At 39.3% G+C, this 20,572-nt stretch overlaps 1 protein-coding gene across 1 annotated transcript; it reads left to right on the forward strand.

The window, feature by feature from the left end:
• Positions 1 to 2,200: 2,200 nt before the first annotated feature.
• On the forward strand, positions 2,201 to 6,095 carry LOC142173608 (uncharacterized). The gene is made up of 3 exons (XM_075239230.1): positions 2,201 to 2,895; positions 3,379 to 3,524; positions 5,995 to 6,095. The coding sequence occupies exons 1-3, from the start codon at positions 2,201 to 2,203 to the stop codon at positions 6,093 to 6,095; spliced, it is 942 nt and encodes a 313-aa protein (XP_075095331.1).
• Positions 6,096 to 20,572: the final 14,477 nt, after the last annotated feature.

The raw sequence follows: 20,572 nt of genomic DNA on the forward strand, positions 1-20,572 counted from the left end.
AGATGTTTTATGAGATCAATATGGTTCAAGTTGGGGAGGGCCCTAGCCGGGCAAGTGTTCAACTGATTGGTCCAGATACTTCGCTCAGCAACTGGGAAGCAATTCCTCTTCCCATCAGGAAGGAGTCTTGGTAGCCTGTTTTGTTATTTTTTCTGTATTTGGATTATTTTAAGGGTTGTAATCCAGATATTTTAGTTTAATTGCTTTGCTGTGATGTTAACCCTTCTATCCTTTCAAATTCAATGAAATGAAGTTCCATTTTCGTAGTAAAATTCTATCTTTTTATTTTCCTAATTTTTGTTAATTTCTTATCATTTTCAGTTTCGATAGTGCTGGCTTTAAAAACATGACATGCACGCGGAATTCATGCCCAGATCTTAAAAAGCTGTCTAATCTCGAAATAATGAATTAAGAAGTTGAGTATGACGAAGATGAGGCTTTTAGAGAAATAAAAATGGAATTGGATCAATTTGAGAATAAGCCTAAGCCTAACTTAAATGAAACTGAGGCAATTAACCTGGGAAGTCCTGAAGAAATCAGAGAAACAAAAATAAGCATTCATACTGAACAAAAGACGAGAGATGCCATAATTCAAGTTTTGTTTGAGTATAGAGATGTATTTGCTTGGTCGTATGATGACATGCCGGGTTTGAGTGCCGATCTAGTGGTCCATAAGCTTCCCACACATCCTAATTTTTCACCAATCCAACAAAAACAAAGGAAGTTTAAGACAGACATGAGTGATAAGATTAAAGAAGAAATCATGAAGCAACTAAGTGCAAATGTGATCAGGGTCGTCCGATACACTACATGGTTAGCAAATGTTGTGCCAGTGCCAAAGAAGGATGGGAAAATCAGAGTTTGTGTTGACTATAGGGATTTAAACAAAGCAAGTCCAAAATACAACTTTCCCTTACCCAACATTCATATCCTTATTGACAATTGCGCTAAACATGAGATCCAATCTTTTGTGGATTGTTATGCCGGATATCACCAAATTCTGATGGATGAAGAAGATGCAAAAAAGACCGCCTTCACAACTCCATGGGGAACTTATTGTTATAGGGTTATGCCATTTGGTTTGAAGAATGCAGGGGCAACTTACATGAGAGCCATGACTACCATGTTCCATGACATGATGCACAAAGAGATTGAAGTGTATGTTGATGATGTGATCATTAAGTCGAGAACACAAGCTGACCATGTGCAAGACTTGAAAAAGTTCTTTGAAAGGCTACGAAGGTACAATCTCAAACTCAATCCAGCCAAATGTGCATTTGGAGTTCCTTCTGGGAAGCTTTTGGGTTTTATAGTTAGTCGAAGAGGCATTGAGTTAGATCCCTCCAAGATAAAAACCATTCGAGAGCTGCCTCCCCCGAAGAACAAAACAGAAGTCATGAGTTTACTCGGGAGGTTGAATTACATCAGCAGGTTCATCGCGCAGCTTACAACAACATGTGAGCCTATTTTTAAGTTGTTGAAAAAGAACGCCGCTATCAAGTGGACAGATGAGTGCCAAGAAGCTTTTGATAAGATCAAGGAATATTTGTCAAATCCCCCTGTTTTGGTCCCGCCGGAACCTGGTAGGCCTCTATTTTTATATCTGTCAGTAATGGATAGTTCCTTTGGTTGTGTTCTGGGTCAACATGATGTCACAGGCAAAAGAGAACGAGCAATATATTATTTGAACTAAAAGTTCACCACTTATGAGGCCAAATACACTCTTTTGGAAAGAACATGTTGCGCTTTAACCTGGGTCGCCCAGAAGCTTAGGCATTATCTTTTGGCCTATACAACTTACCTCATATCCCGAATGGATCCCCTGAAGTACATCTTTTAGAAGCCGATGCCAACTGGCAAATTAGCAAAATGGCAAATCTTGCTCACAGAGTTTGATATTGTTTATGTCACTCGCACTGCCATGAAGGCACAAGCTTTGGCTGATCATCTGGCAGAAAACCCGGTTGATGATGAGTATGAGTCTTTGAACACATATTTCCCAGATGAAGAGGTTAATTTAGTTGAAGAAGTAGTCCAAGATGACAGTCAAATTTGGAAACTATACTTTGATGGGGCTGTCAACATCAAAGGCGTAGGGATTGGGACAATTCTGGTATCACCTATTGGGCAACATTACCCTGCCACGGTGCGACTTCGTTTTTTCTGTACAAAGAACAAAGCAGAATATGAAGCTTGCATCATGGGTCTGAACATGGCAATAAACCTAAATGTGCATGAATTGTTGGTGATGGGAGATTCAGATTTGCTTATTCGGCAGGCTCAAGGTGATTGGGAGACTCAAGACATCAAGCTCATTCCATATAGACAATGTGTGGAGGATCTTAGCAAAAGGTTCAAGTCCATCGAATTCAGGTACATTCCCAGGTTTCACAATAAATTAGTTGATGCCTTGGCCACCCTGGCCTCAATGCTTCCATATCCGGGTAATACTCACATTGACCCATTAGAAATTCAAATTCGGGATCAACATGGTTATTGCAATACAATTGAAGCAGAACCAGATGGTGAACCATGGTATCGTGATATTAAACAGTTTCTGAAAACAAGAGAATATCCGGAACATGCTAATAGGGATCAAAAGAGAACTGTTAGGCGACTCTCTAATGGTTTCTTTTTGAGTGGGGAAATCCTATACAAAAGAACTCCGGATTTGAATTTGTTGAGATGTGTGGATGCCAAAGAAGCTGAAATAATTATGAATGAGGTGCATTCGGGAGTTTGTGGCTCGCACATGAATGGATATGTTCTAGCAAAGAAAATCCTTCGGGCAGGATATTATTGGCTTACTATGGAACGAGATTGCTTTCGTTTTGTTCGCAAGTGCCACCAGTGTCAGATTCACAGTGATTTGATTCACTCGCCTCCTTCAGAGTTGTATCCTATGTCGGCTCCTTGGCCTTTTGTTGCTTGGGGAATGGACGTCATTGGCCCAATCGAGCCAAAAGCTTCAAATGGGCACAGATTCATCTTGGTTGCAATTGATTATTTCACTAAATGGGTGGAAGCTATTACATTGAAAGCAGTTACCAAGAAAGCAATAGTAGACTTTGTTCACTCCAACATTATCTGTCATTTCGGTATTCCAAAAACCATTATTACAGATAATGCTGCTAATCTGAATAGTCATCTGATGAAGGAGGTATGTGAACAATTTAAAATTGAGCATCACAATTCTACTCCTTACCGTCCCAAAGCTAATGGAGCTGTTGAAGCTGCAAATAAGAACATCAAGAAAATTCTTAGGAAGATGATCCAAAGGTCTAGACAATGGCACGAGAAACTGCCTTTTGCTCTTTTGGGATACCGAACAACTGTCCGTACATCAGTTGGCGCAACGCCCTACTTATTGGTTTATAGAACTGAAGCGGTCATACCTGCTGAAATTGAGATTCCCTCTCTCCGAATCATTGTTGAAGCAGGGATTGAGGACACTGAATGGGTGAAGTCCCGATTGGAACAGTTGAATTTGATTGATGAAAAGCGTTTGGCGGCAGTTTGTTTTGGTCAGTTATACCAACAAAGAATGGCACGCGCTTACAATAAGAAAGTGCGCCCAAGAAAATTCGAGGTAGGACAACTTGTTTTGAAACGTATCTTTCCGCACCAGGAAGAAGCAAAAGGAAAGTTCGCACCGAATTGGCAAGGTCCTTACCTCGTCAAGAAAGTATTGTCAAAAGGAGCTCTACATTTGGTAGATATAGAAGGAAAGGTGACTGATATATCCGTCAACGCAGATGCGGTCAAGAGATACTATGTATGACATGGCTATGTTGGGGCATTCTTATATTTAGCATTCTCAGGTTGGGATGACGAAAGGCTATCATTCTCGCTACCCAAACACTGGTCAACCCTAGTTATCCCTTTGAAGCCTTGTTTATATTTCTTTGTTTTTCCCTCTTTTGAAACCAATGTACTTAAAAATAAAAACCATCAAAACAAGTTCATGTTCATTGAACTACGTTCGACCTGATTCCGAAAGGATACGTAGGCAGCCTCACTCTGGGGTTCGGTCACACCAAAACAAAAATCCACATGTCCCCAGTATTCAAATAAACTGGGGCATGGTTTTATTTTATTTTTGATGGTTGTTCCATCAAAATGGGTCCAAAAGTTGTAATTCAGTTGAGTATTTCTTTTTACCTTTCCCTGCTAAGACCTTCTGATCAACTTTCGAGAATGCTAAGTCAGTATACTACGGGTGATGCCTCAGTCATTGTAAAGAGAGAAAAATAAATGAGAGAGTCTTATTGGTGAAAACCCTCACGGGCACTATAAGGCAATGGTGAGTTGAGAGAAAGATAGATGAGAGAGGTCAATTGGTGAAAACCCACAAAGGGCATCATTGATCGATTTAAGGCTTCGTACATCCCGACACAAGCAGGGTCAAGACAATGAACTCAGTTTCAAAGTTAAGTTTACAACAGATTTCGAGAATTAGACGGTTCAAACGGATCGGGCATCCAGTCCAAAGTGCATGTCATGTTCATTGAAGTCAGCATATTTCCTCTAGATAAGTCCTTTCTTATTCTTTCCTCTGAAAGGGACACTTCTTGATTAAGTTGTAATACCTATTAGTTCACCTTCTTATTTTCTTTCGCATTACTTTTTTGAGTCCCTTTCAGTATAATCTTGTCAAAGCAAAGCAAAGAAAAGGCCGCAATATTGGTTACAGTTTCCCCGTTATATAAAGCAAAGATTGCTGGGCATAAACCGTATAGGAAAAGGCATAAAGCCATCTGCGATTTTCCTTGACGAGAAAAAGGCTGGAAGGACTAAACAATGTTCCAAGGGTCAACAAAAGTTACTCAGTTAAAAGATTTTTGGGAAGCAAGGTTGTTTGCACCATGAACACAAATGGTGATAGGCGCAAAATGGTTAGGTTTTGATGTTGAGAAAAAAGATCTCCAGAAAGAAAAGACAGAATCTCCCGACAACTTGTACAATCATCGACGGAGTCAGTTTTTCTAACAAGTGTAATAGAAGCAAGGTCAAGTCGCCCAAGAAATCAAGGCCACAAACTGACCACCATTTTAAAACTAACAAATCTTTCTTTGTTCAGAACAGGAACATAACAATTTTAGGAAACAGTTCATGAAAAGACAAACACCACCAAGTGAAGTTCTCAAATACTTGATTTCCTTCTAATATACATGTAATCATGTTATTTTTAGTTTCATTATAGGGAATCAATACCCTATCTTCACCTCAGGGTACTACATCCCCTGGTTGCATTTCTTATTGCTAACATAGGGTACGACATTCCCTAGTAGCATCTCAAAGAGCCACATGCCTCATCGTTTTGCCAACATAGGGTACGACATTCCCTAGTAGCATCCCAGAGTGCCACAAGCCTCACCTTATTACCAACACAGTGTACTACATCCCCTGGCTGCATTACTTTCTGCCAACATAGGGTACGACATTCCCTAGTAGCATCTTAGAGTGCCACAAGCCTCATTTTATTGCCAACATAGGGTACGACATTCCCTAGTAGCATCCCAGAGTACCACGAGCCTTATATTATCACAAACACAGGGTACTACATCCCCTGGTTGTATTTTAGTGCCAACATAGGGTACAACATTCCCTAGTAGCATCTCAGAGAGCCACGAGCCTCATCTTATTGCCAAACACAGGGTACTACACCCCCTGGTTGTATTTCTTATTGCAAACATAGGGTACGACATTCCCTGGTTGCATTTCTTATTGCAAACATCGGGTACGACATTCCCTAGTAGCATCCTAGACACCACGAGCCTCATCTCATTGTCAACACAGGGTACTACATCCCCTGGTTGCCTTCCATCTTATTAACATAGGGTATGACATCCCCTATTATAAAAAAAAAACATCTTTTTCAACTCTCTTTATTCTGCAATAGCAAAGATAGTTTAATGTATTTTCAATAACTCACAAAAATGTCCTAGTGCAAACTGGGGAAGAAAATTTTTGTTTGTTTCTCACGGCTTGCAGGTTTTTATGCAAAGTACGGATTGGATGTGCAAGAAAAGACTCTAGCTCTCGCCAGAGAAAGTGGAACGTTTGATCTCAATACCAGCCGCAACCAGCTTTGACGTAATGCATGCGGAGACCTAGAGTCTCAAGATCTATCTTCTCATCATCTGATAAAGAAACAAGCTTGTGAGAATATTTCATAGTCTGTTGCATCGAGAGCATCAAGTTTCAGTCTAAAGTCAATAGGATAAGCAACTCAAGAATCAAGACTAGACTCCAGACGACTTTTAGATAGGAATTTTATAACTCTTAGATTTCAAGAGTATGTAATTTTCTATTCATTTTCCTGTAATAGTAGGGACCGCGGACCGGAACCTCAACGGAACTTCGCTCGATTTTCCATCTAAGCATACTCCATCACTCTTCTTCCACTTAAACTACACGTGACCTGATTCCCTTATAACCCGGGATATGTAGGCTTCCTAAAATCAAGGCTCGGTACATCTTTTTCTTTTAACTTCTTTTCCCTTTTAAATAATAGTGAGGTCAAAAATCAATCACATTATTTATTTTCTTTGCCTGAAAACTCTTCATGTTTCCAAGCAAAGAGGGGCATGCTGTGAACACCTAATTTTTGACCACATCACAAATTTTATACTACTTTAGTGTAAATATTTCTTTTAGGTCTAATCTTGATATTTTAAACTTTTATCTTACTCTTAATAGGTTTAATCTAAGAAAAAGAAAAAATCATATACGCTATGGTACTGTTTTTAGTGTCATTAGATTATATGTAAATATTTCATTTTTCTTATATATATATTTGTTAGTCTAGAGTTAGTTAATTAATATTTTTGTCCTAGTGTTTTTATTGAATTTTACTTCTAAAAGAAAGAAAAAAAAACTAAAAATGGAAAAATTTGAAGCACCCGTAACTTTTCCAAAGTTGGGTAACAAATTTTATCTCAAAAAAAATTGGGTAACAAATTAAGCTCAAAGTTGGGTAACAAATTTTATCTCAAAAGTTGGGTAACCTTCCATGATCCCCACTCCCACACGACACAATGCACACACAGTGCACTACTCACATTTTCTCTCCACAACTCACACATTGTAATATATAATACATTCATGTTTTAGCATTGGCAAAAAAAAAGGGGGGGGAGGGGGATTGACTTTTAGCATTTTCGAGGAGGAAAGAAACGAGCTTCTTTGGGAGAATGCTAAAAAGCAACCTGATAAGGAAAAAATCCTGTAGTTAAGAGAAAACAACACTTTTCTTCTTTTAGAGCAAAACGTGGGCTTGAAAAGATAGTTATTCGGTGGAGTTGCTCTGTTTAGAGTCGGAGATCGAAGCGTCATTTCAGATTTTAAGTTCGTGAACTCAAACGAGTAGATTATAGTTGTTACCTTTGCTCTTTGAAAGTTTCATAAAAGGTAACAATTAAGCTCTTTTGCTAGTTTAATGTAACGTATTATTGAATATATGATGTTAGTTCATGAAGTTTAATTGTTCCTTTACTTTCCTTTGTATTTTAAGTGACGTATGTTTCTTCTTCTCTTCTTATTGTTAATGTATGTATGCTTTGCAATTTATATTTTTGTATGTTCCTAACTTTTAAATTTTAATTCGAATCTATTATCTTGCCATAATTTTCATGAAAATTTTAAATCATAGTTAATTGATAAAAAAAACGTTTAAAGTGGGTCAAGACAATACTTCTTGGGTTAAGTCCTAGTTAATGTGTGAGTCCATTCATACCAGTTCTAGTTATTGTCTTTATTTTGGTAATTCTTTGCAAATCTGTTATGTCCTTATTCTTTATTTAGGATTAAAACTTTTTTCCCTTCTCCCTCGAACTAGCATCCTGGTAACTAAGTTAGTGATAAGTTTGGTGTAATTTAGTTTTACTTACTTTGAGTAGTTTTAGAATTGGCTCATATAATTTATGGTAGGCAGATTACTTGGATGTGGTTAGGATCCCATTAGTTCAAAAAAGAATAAAGTTAGTATAAAGTTACATGTTTGTACAATTGAATTTTAACGCAAGCATCATTCTAGTTCATTTATTTATATTTTAATATGGTGTTTAATTAAATAACTCAAATTCCATGTAGCAGTACCCAAAAGCACAAATCCAAAATATTCTGATAATTCTTTGGTTTTTATAATTGTGTTAAGATTTTTTTTAGTTAAGTAAAACATTTTCAATAGTTTGGTTATACCACATGGTTAAATATTTTTTCTTAATTATGTTTACACTTTAAAACTTCAAAATACATGTTATATTTAGTCATTCATTTTTTTTAGATAATATAGTTATTAAAATGTGCTTGAAATTTTGTTGGATTGTGTTTTCATCATTTGAATTTATTCTTTGTTGGATATAATGTCCGCATTGCCAAAGGGTTCATATTTAATTAGATAAAAAGTGATAACACTGGGATCTTTAGTTCATTTATATAACTTTATTGTGTTATTAATCTTTGAGCATGTCATTTTATTTCATGTTAATTTGCCCTGTGTTGGAATCAATATAGCTCATTATTAAGTGGAATAATAAGGGGAATAAATCTGAGTTTAGAGTTAGCTAAAAAAGTGAGCCTAAATGTTACTTCGGGCTTATTCCATAAGTTAAACAGGTAGAAAAGCAAATAATTGTGAGGGAGCGAAATGAGCCATGAACTAATTCAAAATTCGTTCCAATAAGTAAAAATAAAATATAGAAATAAATATCTCAGATCTAAAAAGAAAAAATAAATGAAATACTTTGAATATGCTAGTATGCTTTAGGCACGTGTTAATCAATTGATTATCGCGATTATGTACACGTCCGCGTGACATAGTTATGATTTGCCAAATTAAAGGCAAAGTATGCGTTCGCGCGACTTTGACAAAATGATCTTAAAAATAATAAAGTGTTATTAATTATGTATACGTACGCGTGACATGATTCTTGACACACCAAACAAAACGAATACACGTACGCGTGATTCGTTTCAAGATAATTTCATAATTATGAATAATAAAGCAATTAAAAGCGGTAAAAAGGTAAATGTACATAGGTTCTAAAATGAGTAATTAAATAATTTAATTAAGCCAGGTATGATTAAAGCGACCGTGCTAAAACCACAGAATCCGAGAGTGCCTCAAACTTTCTCTCGGGTTAACAGAATTCCTTACCCGGTCTTCTGTATTCGCGGACCGTAAAACAGAATCAAATTTCCTCGATTTGGGATTTAAAATAAATCGGTGACTTGGGACACCAGAAATTATCTTAAGTGGCGGCTCTGAATCTAATAAATAATCCCATTTCGATTAATGTCACTTAAATTGGAAAAACTCCTTTGGCACCATTCCCCCTGGAAAAAGGAGGTGTGACAATTGGTGCACGAAAATCTAAGTTTCGCGGATACCGGATAATTTTGACCTGTTTATGACACCAAAACGGCTCCAATACCCACTCCTTTGAAGTTTGCGGCTCCCTCGAAAAACATTCTCCACCTGTCGTAGGCTTCGGCGATATCTTCTCCTACGAACGACACTTCTTCATCAGGAAAATACGTTTTCAGTGGTTTGTATTCTCCTCCTACAGGATTTTTCGCAAGATAATCTGCTAATGCATGTCCTTTAAGTGCCTTCAGAGTTACATAGATGATGTCAAATTCGCTCAACAATATTTTCCATTTGGCCAGCTTTCCTGTAGGCTTAGGCTTCTGAAAGATGTACTTCAGAGGATCCATCCTCGATATGAGATATGTGGTATAAGCACAGAAGTAGTGCCTCAGTTTCTGGGCTATCCATGTCAGAGCACAGCAAGTGCGTTCCAGCAGAGAGTACTGTGCTTCATAGGGTGTGAACTTCTTGCTCAGATAATATATGGTCTACCAGGTTCTGGCGGGACTAGGACTGGTGTTGTGGACAAGTATTCCTTGATTTTGTCAAAAGCTTTTTGGCAATCTTCTGTCCAACTAGTGGCGGCATCCTTCTTCAGCATTTTGAAAATCGGCTCACATAATACATTTGATTGTGCTATAAAGCGGCTGATGTAGTTGAGACGTCCCAAGAAACTCATCACGTCCTTCTTTTTCTTTGGTGGAGGTAAATCCTGGATAGCCTTGACCTTTGACGGGTCTAACTCAATTCCTCGGCGGCTGACAATGAACCTAACAATTTTCCGGTAGGAACTCCAAAGGCACATTTTGCGGGATTCAATTTTAAATTGTACCTCTGAAGCCGATCAAAAAATTTCCTCAAGTCTGCTATGTGATCTGTACTCTTCTTGGATTTGATGATGACATCATCCACATATACCTTTATCTCCTTGTGTATCATGTCGTGGAAAATAATTATCATGGCCCTCACATAAGTGGCCCCAGCATTCTTCAGACCGAACGGCATCATTTTATAGCAGTACACCCCCCATGGTGTGATAAAAGCTGTCTTTTCGGCATCCTCTTCATCCATCCAGATTTGATGATATCCCGCGAAGCAATCCACAAAGAATTGGAGTTCATGCTTGGCGCAATTGTCGATCAGTATGTGTATGTTGGGTAACGGGAAATCATCTTTGGGACTTGCTCTGTTTAGGTCCCGATAATTGACGCATACTCTGACTTTCCCATCCTTCTTCGGAACTGGCACGATGTTAGCCAACCAAGTTAGATATTCAACCACTCTGAGAACCTTAGTTTTGATCTGTTTGGTGACTTCTTTTTTGATTTTCAAACTCATAACTGGCTTGAACTTTCTGAGCTACTGCTTTACTGGCAGACACATTGGGTTGGTAGGTAGTTTATGAGCCACTATGGACGTGTTCAAACCGGTCATATCATCATAGGACCATGCAAAGATATCCTCATATTCCTTCAGGAAATGAGTGTATTCTTCTTTCTCTGATGGTGACAGGTGAATGCTTACACGTGTTTCCTTGACTATTTCAGAGTCTCCTAGATAAACTATTTCAGTCTTATCCAAATTGGACTTAGGCTTATTTTCAAAGTTTTCTACTTCTCTGACAATTTCCTCGGGCATTATATCCTCTTCCAGATCCTCTAAATCATTATCCTTATGTTGTGTTGTCTCATTACATGTCACAGTCGTAAGTTCATCGGGGTAGGTAATAATAATGTTGTAGAAAAAAAACGTAAAGAATAATAATAAATACTAAAAACATCAATGCATTTAGATAAATCTTAAAAACGTCAAACAGATGCGGCTCGATGACCCGAGCAATTATTTCAAAACAAAACATGCTTAAAACAAAATGCTAAAAACGTCTTAAATGCTCATAAAAATTGCTTTTAAAAATAAATGATGCTAATTGCCAGGCTACCCAGGAACTCGATGGGCCCTTGATGGGGCAGCAGCCCAGTTCTTGAGAACATCTCCCTTCTCCAAGGTTTGAATAATGAGGCCTTCCTCCTCTTCCTCCTCAACTATCGCACTGCAATCCATGTCTCCATTATCCAGAAACAAATTCCTTATACCGGCTAGAACTTCATCTTCTTCGGACTCCCACATCATATCAGCTTGGTGAAATGAATGGCTCAAATGTGGTATTGGTTGCTCTAGAGGGTAATAAGGACCATGCCATGGTGGCGACTAATTCTGATACTCGTGCCAGGTGTATTCATACCCAAGCCCAAAAGTTGTGCCGTGACGCTTTAGTTGTATTGGTTTGGTGATCCCCTGGAGATTCTTGCGGAGACCTTTGCCGGGCTCATACACTGTCCATGCCAATATGCCTTCTATCTTACTGCTCCACCATTTGTCATTTTCAATTGCGTTGACGTTCTCAATGCGATGGTATGTTTCTCCACCCAACTTCCTTCTATTCTCGATGACCGGAACAGTTTGACTGGTGTAAATGGGATTACTTCTGTCCCCATAGATGATCACTTCCTGATGGTTCCATTCAAACTTCACGACCTGATGTAGAGTAGAAGCTACGGCCCTAGCGGCATGTATCCAAAGTCGTCCCAACAATAGGTTGTAGGTAGCAGATATGTCCAACACTTGAAACTCAACATCAAACTATGTTGAGGCCATCAGTAGGTTAAGGTTGGTTTCCCCAATTGTGGCCCTTTGAGACACATCAAATACTTTCACATTCATACTTCCTGCTCGTATCTCGTGCATGCCTTCACCCAATCTTTTCAGAGTAGTTAGTGGACATATGTTAAGACTCGAACCCCTATCTATCAGGACTCTGGCAATGAACTTATCCTCAAATTGCATTGTGATATGCAGTGCCCTGTTGTGATTTAGTCCTTCTGGTGGTAGCTCGTCTTCATGAAAAGTGATCTTATGGATTTCCAACACTTGTCCTACCATATTGGCCATCTCTCCACTGGTAATATTGTTGGGTACACAAGCCTCATTCAACACTTTCATCAACGCATTCCTGTGTGCCTCAGAATTCTGCAGTAGTGATAGAATGGATATCTGAGCAGGGGTTTTGTTCAAATGATCAACCATAAAATACTCCCTTGCTTGCACCTTTCTCTAAAGATCATTCGGGGCGATTTCAATGATGGGCTGCTTGGAAGCGGCTTCTTTACTTGTTCCCCCCAAATGCTCGGGTGTGTAAACCCTACCAGTTCTGGTCATACCTTGTGTTGTACTAGTTTCTTCCATTTTCCCCTTTCCTTTCCTTCTTTCTTCTGCAACATAATCCCATGGTATAGCTTTAGACTTATAAGATGGCGTAGGTGCTACCATCACGGTAAAGGGTGTTGTTACTTCAACCTCAAATAGAGTTGGTGTAGCTACCTCAACTTCAATTGGTGCCTGAGTTTGTACCATGATAGGTGTGAGAGTGACTGGAGATGTTTCGGGATTATCCCCTTCTCGAATGAGTCCAATTGACCCCTCTGAGTCCCATTCTTCATCGGTCTCTATCATGTTTACCCCTCTGCCCCTGTGATCCGGGAGAGGATTGTTACGGACATTGGGTGTAACCTCATTTGCATGTATGACTTTGGTGTCAATTAATGTCTGAATCTTATCCTTCAAAGTACGACACTCATCAATAGTATGACCTTTCATGCTTGAGTGATAGGCACATGTCTTATTTGGATTGATCCATTGAGAGTAATTTTCTATGGCGACAGCGGGAATAGGAATAATATAACCGGTAACCTTCAATCTCTCGTACAATTGGTCTACAGGTTCAGCAATTGGGGTGTATTATCTGGGTGGTCTGCGGTCGAAATTTGGTCTAGGTTTTTGGTAGTTTTGGCGGGCTGGTGGTGAGTGGTAGTATGCGGGTTGGGTATTATAGGTATGGTAAGTGGTGGCAGGTTGTTGGTATCTTGGAGGTGAAGGCTGATATGTGGGTGGAGGTGTTTGGTATGTGAGAGGAGACTTCAGACCTTGGGCTACCATCATGGCCCCTACTTCTTTCTTCTTGGATATACCCCCTGACTGCAAATCTTTATTCGTAGCCTGTAATGCCTCAAAATTAGTTACCATTCCGCTCTTGATCCCTTCTTCAATCCTTTCCCCCAATTTTATGATGTCGGAGAATTTGTGATTCTCGATAACCATTAACCTTTCGTAGTATTGTGGATCCTGGGCCTGGACAAAGAACTTGTTCATCTTCTCTTCTTCTAATGCCAGCCTTACTTTCCCAGCTTCCGATCTCCATCGAGTAGCATACTCGCGGAAAGTCTTTGTTGGCTTCTTCTTGAGATTTTGGATATAGAAGACATCTGGCGCATTCTCCGTATTAAACCTGAACCGATCTATGAAATCCGGTGCCATGCTTACCCAATTAACCCATTTCTTTGGGTTCTGACTGATGTACCAAGATAGGGCATCTCCAGTGAGGCTTCTCATGAACAGCTTCATGCGGATTCTTTCATCCCTGCCAACTCCTACAAGCTTGTCACAATATATTCTCAAATGCACCTTCAGATCACCAGTTCCGTCGAACATTTCAAACTTAGGAGGTTTGTAACCCTCTGGCAGTTCTACATCTGGCTGAATACACAAATCTTCACAATTCAAACCCTCAACGCCTTTGCCCCCTTCGATATTTTGAACCCTGCCGGTAAGTTTCTTGAGTTCCTCTACCATGTTCTTGATGAGCAGGTCCTTCTCGGCGGATTCTGGTATATATGGGGTTTGTTGAGTGGGGTGAGGTAGAGTTTCTACGTATATAGGGTTACTTTGGTGGATACCGGGGATTTGGGTGTAGTGATGATCATTGGTTGAGTTCTGCGGATCGGGGGTAGGTTGCGGTGTATTTTGAGGAGTATGGTAGGTAGTAGTTTGTGGATACTGAGTCAAAAGATGTTGGTGTTGAGGAGGAGTTGGCACTGGTGGAGGGTTAGGATTTTGAGGAGGTGTGGCGTATTGATGAGGTGCTGGAGGATTTTGTGAATGTTGGTTTGGTGTGTTTTGAGGAGGTGCTGGGTTTTGGGCATTCTGTTGGTTAATATCCGGGACGTTTAAGGTAAGGGAGAGGTTTGCCAAGTTGCGGACCTGCTCAAGTTCCCCTTGCAATTCCAGTATTTTCTGCTCCAACCGTAGAACCAAATCATTCTGTACCGGAGTACTCCGACCATCTGAAGTTTCAACATTTTCCGCATGCGCAGCGTTATCTTTCCTGATACCACTCATGTCATACATCTTAGTCTTTCTCTTACTTTTAGGATCACTTGGAGGAGGAGGAGGTGGAGGGCCTCTGGATCTGGTATGATACGCTAATGATGCTAGTATGCAAGAACCAACCTTAGGGGATGGGAATAATCAAAACAAAGAAAAGCAAAAAGGTAAACAAGTCAGTAGGGGATTTTGGAAGGATATTTGCAGTATTTAAACATGTATTGCGGAATTATAAATTTGCGTCCTAATTTTGGGGACCTCATTGTGCCCGAGGTAGGCCTAGCGACACATAGATTTGGAGAAACTTGATACCAATAACTGCCTCATTTCATTAATGTAATAAATAGATCAAACCTCTAAAATGACAATAATTAAATGAGTTGCTAGTGGCATTTGCATTATTACAATCAATTTCTAAAACGACTCTAGAAAAGCAAATAAACAACAATTCTATTCTATCTGGTCCCGGAGGGACCCTCTCCAAGCTTGGCCTTCTTGGCCCCATCGATCAGATTCCCCAGGTCGCGCATGTCCAGCAGCAGATACGCCCTTGCTAGGTGTCCTCCTTTGTTGCCCTCTGCATTCTAACAATCCATGATCATTTTCCTCATCTTCCCTTCAAGTTACATCAGACCCTGCTCTAAGTACTCCAACCTCTCTGTTGATTTTGTAGAAACTTTTCTCCATTCATTGATTGATTTCATGTCTATCTTGTGTTGTTCCAAATGTCTTGCTTCAAACTAAAGGATTCTCTTGCGCAACCTCTTGTATTTTACTTGTGCTTCAGCAGCATCGTCTATGACCCTGTTTCCTCGATCGATCCCTGGCTTGACTTCTGCTGCTATGTCATTATCCAACCATGATAGGTAGTAATACACATGACTGGCGTGGTACTGTTCTGGTTCAATGGTATTCTTTTCCACAATAATCATCAGATGCCACATGTGTTGGGCCTCACACTTGAATGGAATGGCACCACCCTGAAAGTCTACTTTGTAGTGAACCATCTTAGAAACTCGCGGTATGACTTGTTTTCTCCCAGCCTGTCTCATGACCCTGATAGGAGCATAAGGATAGATACCCCTCAACCCGATCAGCACTAAGTGAGGAACATCCCTGGACCTGATGATGAACTCGCTAGTAGGGAACCACTCGAACATCCATTGGACCTTGTCATCAGTCAAATTGCTAAAGAAGTGTACCCAATCCACGACATTTTTCGATTGTGAAAGTCATTCTTTTTGGATGGTGAAAGGCTATGTGGTCATTCCATGGTCGCCGCGAAAATTCCTGACGGTACTGTCCTCTTTGAATATGCTCCAACAACCATATTTGCAGTAACAAATTACAACCCTCAAAATGTCTGAATCCATTCTTACAGCGGTCCAAAGCTCGGTATATCTCTGCCACGATTATTGGGACAATAGTGTAAGTCTGTCCCTTAATTGTTTCCACTAAGGTCTTGGTAACCATAGCCAAACGAGTGTGAATCTTGTCTCCTTAAATTGGAAATACTATCATACCCAGAAAACAGACGATGAACACAAAAACCCGACGATGAGTCCAGCCCAGGGAAGTGATGGCAAACTCATCATGATAGATACGGTAGGATGTGTTGTGCCCATAACCAATATAGAGGAAGTCGAAAGGAATGTAGGACTTCTTCAGGCAGACTAACTCGTCATTCTTTCTAAGACCCATCATTTTCAGAAATCCCCTAGAAGTACGATTTTCCGGTACCAGCAGACCAGGGCTATCCCAGGGTAGCCCGGCAAAACCTCCTATTTCCTCAAGAAGGGGAGTCATCTCTATGTTACCAAAATGGAAAACAACCCTCTTTTCATCCCAGAACATAGTAGAGGCCTCGATCAGTGCATTGTTTGGTTGAATGTCCGGCAAAGAAGGTAAATTTTTAAGAATTCTTTTCACATAGTTCTTGTCGCTTGGCGAGAGATTTTCCCACCAGTCTAGCAATAGAGGTGAGATACTTCAGACCATGCCGAACCTGGGGACTTCGTGCCTCATTTCTGCGAAACAAATAAAGTTAGCCCTTTCCCCCTCCGGGTTTGACTACTTACACATTAATGATTAGCATATCGGCACGTTTTCTCCAAATAATGCACATATCATGATTGTGCCCGTTGGGATTATGGAAATCCCGATGGACTTTGGACAAGGCTTTCCTTAGAGAGTTATTATGCGGACAACATTCTAACTCATGCTAGGTTTGGACATGATGCATGCACAGTTAACATCAGAGTAGGGTTTTCTATAGAAGTCTAGACCGGTACCCTCAAGCGGACAACTTGAGAGGGAAAGGCACGGAACCACCGACTGCACCACTGATCGACTAGTTTTACCGCAAATAAGCCTTTCCAAATTTAAAAAGAATAATATAGGAAGAGCGCGGACATTCATCAAGTGTCGCTATGGTATTAATTGTGCACGAGTGGAATATGATGCAGAGCATGTAATTATGCAAAAAATAAAACAACACCTTGTCAAGTATTTTGCATGATGAACGCGATAAATGCGGTATTTAATAAATGTAAAGACAGGAAAGAAAGAAAAACAAAGAAGGAGTTAGTTCGCATAATGGAAAAATTATAATAAAGTGGTAAAAGGAGTAGGGATTGGGAAAGACATAAAGAGTGAAGCCAGCGAACAAGGTTAAACAAAAAGTTGCATGTAAATTCATGTAAAAGGGAAAATAGGGAAGGGGGTGTGCATGTAGCAAATAAACTGTAAATTTGAGCATAAAATAATAAAGACACGCTAAACGAGGGAGACTAATTCACACAGACCAAGTTGATTATGGTAAGAGCCTAAGGATATCTCCAACAGAGTCGCCATGCTATCGCGCTCCTTTTACTCGCAAAAGCGGGTTTCGACGTTGACAACTCTTTTAAAAGAAAGGGTTATTAAAAGAGAGAGTCGCCACCTAACGGATTAAGGTGCGTTAGGGCACCTATTTGCAAATGACTCAGGTTTACTAGTTTGCATCACCAAAGATCGAGTAAGGGCTCAAATTACCTCGAAGAGAAGGTGTTAGGCACTTCTCGAGGTCCACAACGGTGGGTCCCGGCCGAACTCAAATCATGTGAATTAGTCTAAGAGAAAAGAAACAATCTGGACAAAGAAAGAACTATTTTAACAGGAATGGGGGGGGTCCTAAGTTTTTTAGCCTAAAGGATCACCCCATGCAACATAAATAATACTTCGTGACTCCCTCAAGACGGGGTGTTACTCATATTATTCAGCGGGTACAGACTATCATCTCCTGCTACCTGATTACTATCTTTAAGTTGTTTACCTAAAGCGCTCTATTTGATTCTAAGTCGTACCCTATGCGTGCATTACCCGTCCCATGCCTATGGTCCAGGAGGCATTTGGACCTCTATTTCAGGGTAGTTCTAGTCCTTAACTTAGGTTGCTCAAAAGGAGAAAACTAAGCGACATACAAAAACGGTTAGGACTTTCAAATAGGAACAAGTATGGGCTCAAATTAGCCTCCGCATTTAAAGAGCAAATGCACGCAAACTGATCAGCATTAGAAAGTTTTATTAATTACAAAATCCTATAGGTCGGATATCTATGTGATAAAACCAGTTTCTTAGTGCAATTATTAGAACCTACAAAGTTCGCCTACTGATTTTAGCATAATATGATTAAGCCTACCAGCATGGTATCTAAGTGTTTTGTGCGATAGTAAATAGTAGCCAGTCACAGAAACAGACCTAAAATTATTCGTTTTAATCCTACAGGCATGTTTTCTAGTGAGGATAACAGCACAGTAAATAGGCATAAATAACAATTAAACAGATTCAGGCGTGCATTCTATAACTTGATCCAGTTTGAATCCTATAGGCATGATTTCTATAATCTGAACAGTTTTGAATCCTATAGACATGATTTCTACAATCTGAACAGTTTTTGAATCCTATAAACATGATTTCTATAATCTGAACTAAACAGTATGCAAGTAGGAATTCACACACACATTGGACCATACCATTTTTGGTTTGTAACGGAACATAATTGAGCCAAACATTGAGCCTATGGACATGGTTGCTAACACATAATGATTGAACACAATAAGACACTTAGAAGCATGATTTATAACCTATAACATCCAACATCACAGCATTAACCCTATAGGCAGGATTTCTACCCCCACTTTATAGCAAGTATAAAATAAGAACCCTTTCCAGTTTTTACTAATACCCCAGAATTGTTATTACAAATAATTATTACAGACCAGAATTTAATAAATGAATTACAAGATAAGTAAAACTATAGGGAGCCCACAGCAGGCCCAAATACACCTGGACAGGCCAGGCCTTCAACTCACAATAGTTCCAAAAGCCCATGTTCATAGATACACAATAACCAATAGTGAATGATTCACCCATATTTCAAGGATAAGCATATAGAACCCAAATCTCTAGTGTGTCGTAGTTTCCAAGGGCTTCAGGAACCCAGGGCAGTGCTCACACTAGGGTGGTTAACAAGAATAGTTCAGAGGAGGGATTAGGGGATACACTTAAGGACAGAATCACATATAGAGCATGTACAAACAAATAGCAAACATATTTGAACCTAAGCATACTTAATCAAGTTTTTAAGAATTAACAAAGTCTCATGCTAATAAGGCCAGTTCATAAACATGTTCACAGTGATAACAGAGACTTCGGATCAGACTAAGTCATAGAAAGAAAACACATTGATTGGTAGAAGGTCATGAACTGATTAAGATGGTTTAATAGAGGTATCATAATATAGTGAGAATAGAACCAAACAGGCCATATTATAACAGGTTCAACAAACAAACTTATAAATCTGCTAAGGCACACATCTATACATGGTTAACCAGTCCTTAGGAAAAGGTATGAAAGCATGTTTATAACAAACTTAGCTTTAAAAGATAGTCATCAATATCACAGAGTTAGGCAGAATTCGTTAATCAGCTTAAACTAAGTTCAAACATGTCTCAACTACAAGTAATAGCATTTAGGACAACATGGTCTAATTGCAGTAACACATTGAGCAAGTAATCATAATGAAATGACAGAGGATTCAATAACGCACCGGCTAAGATGAAACAGGGAAAAAAAGAATCCAACAGTGTAGCAAATATCATCAAACAGAAGCAGAACTTGGAGATTTCTGGCCTTGGCTTTCAGCCAGCCAGGAATCAAAGTACAGAGTAAAATTACTCAAGAGAATAGGAGTATACAGCTTTTATTTATAGTAGTGAAAGGATCTTTCGAACTTAGAACCTCTCCCCCCTTTCAAAGGGGAGTGGGGAGGGGTTTAAATAGTGCAGAGATTAAAGCATAGAAATAGCTAATTTAAATATTAAAAGGCAAGTTCTCAAATCAGTGGGATTGAAACCCCAAATTTTAGGTGAAGATACACAAAATTAGTAGGAAATAAGGTAAAGAATCACATAGTCATATAATGAACAGACAAGAGTTTATTATAAAAAAGGAATACTGAATCGAACCAGCTTTGGTTCAAGTAAAAGGGTCTGAAACCCTAAGTTAGGCAAACCACAAAATTGGCAGAAAATAAAGGCAAGAATCACATATTAACATAAAAATAAACATAGGTAAGAAATTATTCAAAAGAAAACCTAGAATCGAACCAGATTTGGTTCAAGTAAAAGGGTTTGAAACCCTAAATTAGGTAAGTGAAAGGAATCGAAAAAATAAGCAGATTCACAAGTAATAGAATGAATATAGACGGAAAAATGCTAAAAATCAGAGTTTGAACCAGTTTAGGTTCGAATCAAAGAAAAATCTGAAACCCTAACCTTTAGGGTTTAATGCGAATCAACGAGAGATGAGAGAATCGTTACAAAATAACGTGCTTGGACTCAAGGTTGTCCAGATTCAAGAGACAAATATAGATTTGGACAGAAGCAAAGCGGGTTACTTGCCATGTTTAGGCAAGTACCTAAGTCACTCTGTAACATAGCAC

Source organism: Nicotiana tabacum, chromosome 19 (genome assembly GCF_000715075.1).
Source record: "Nicotiana tabacum cultivar K326 chromosome 19, ASM71507v2, whole genome shotgun sequence".
Lineage (NCBI taxonomy): Eukaryota > Viridiplantae > Streptophyta > Magnoliopsida > Solanales > Solanaceae > Nicotiana > Nicotiana tabacum.

Coding starts and splice junctions, on each gene's coding strand:
- LOC142173608 (XM_075239230.1), top strand. CDS start 2,201: ATGGGTCTGAACATGGCAATAAACCTAAATGTGCATGAATTGTTGGTG. Junction 2,896..3,378: donor CACTCGCCTCCTTCAGAGTT/GTATCCTATGTC, acceptor ATTGGTTTATAG/AACTGAAGCGGTCATACCTG. Junction 3,525..5,994: donor TTTGGCGGCAGTTTGTTTTG/GTCAGTTATACC, acceptor CACGGCTTGCAG/GTTTTTATGCAAAGTACGGA.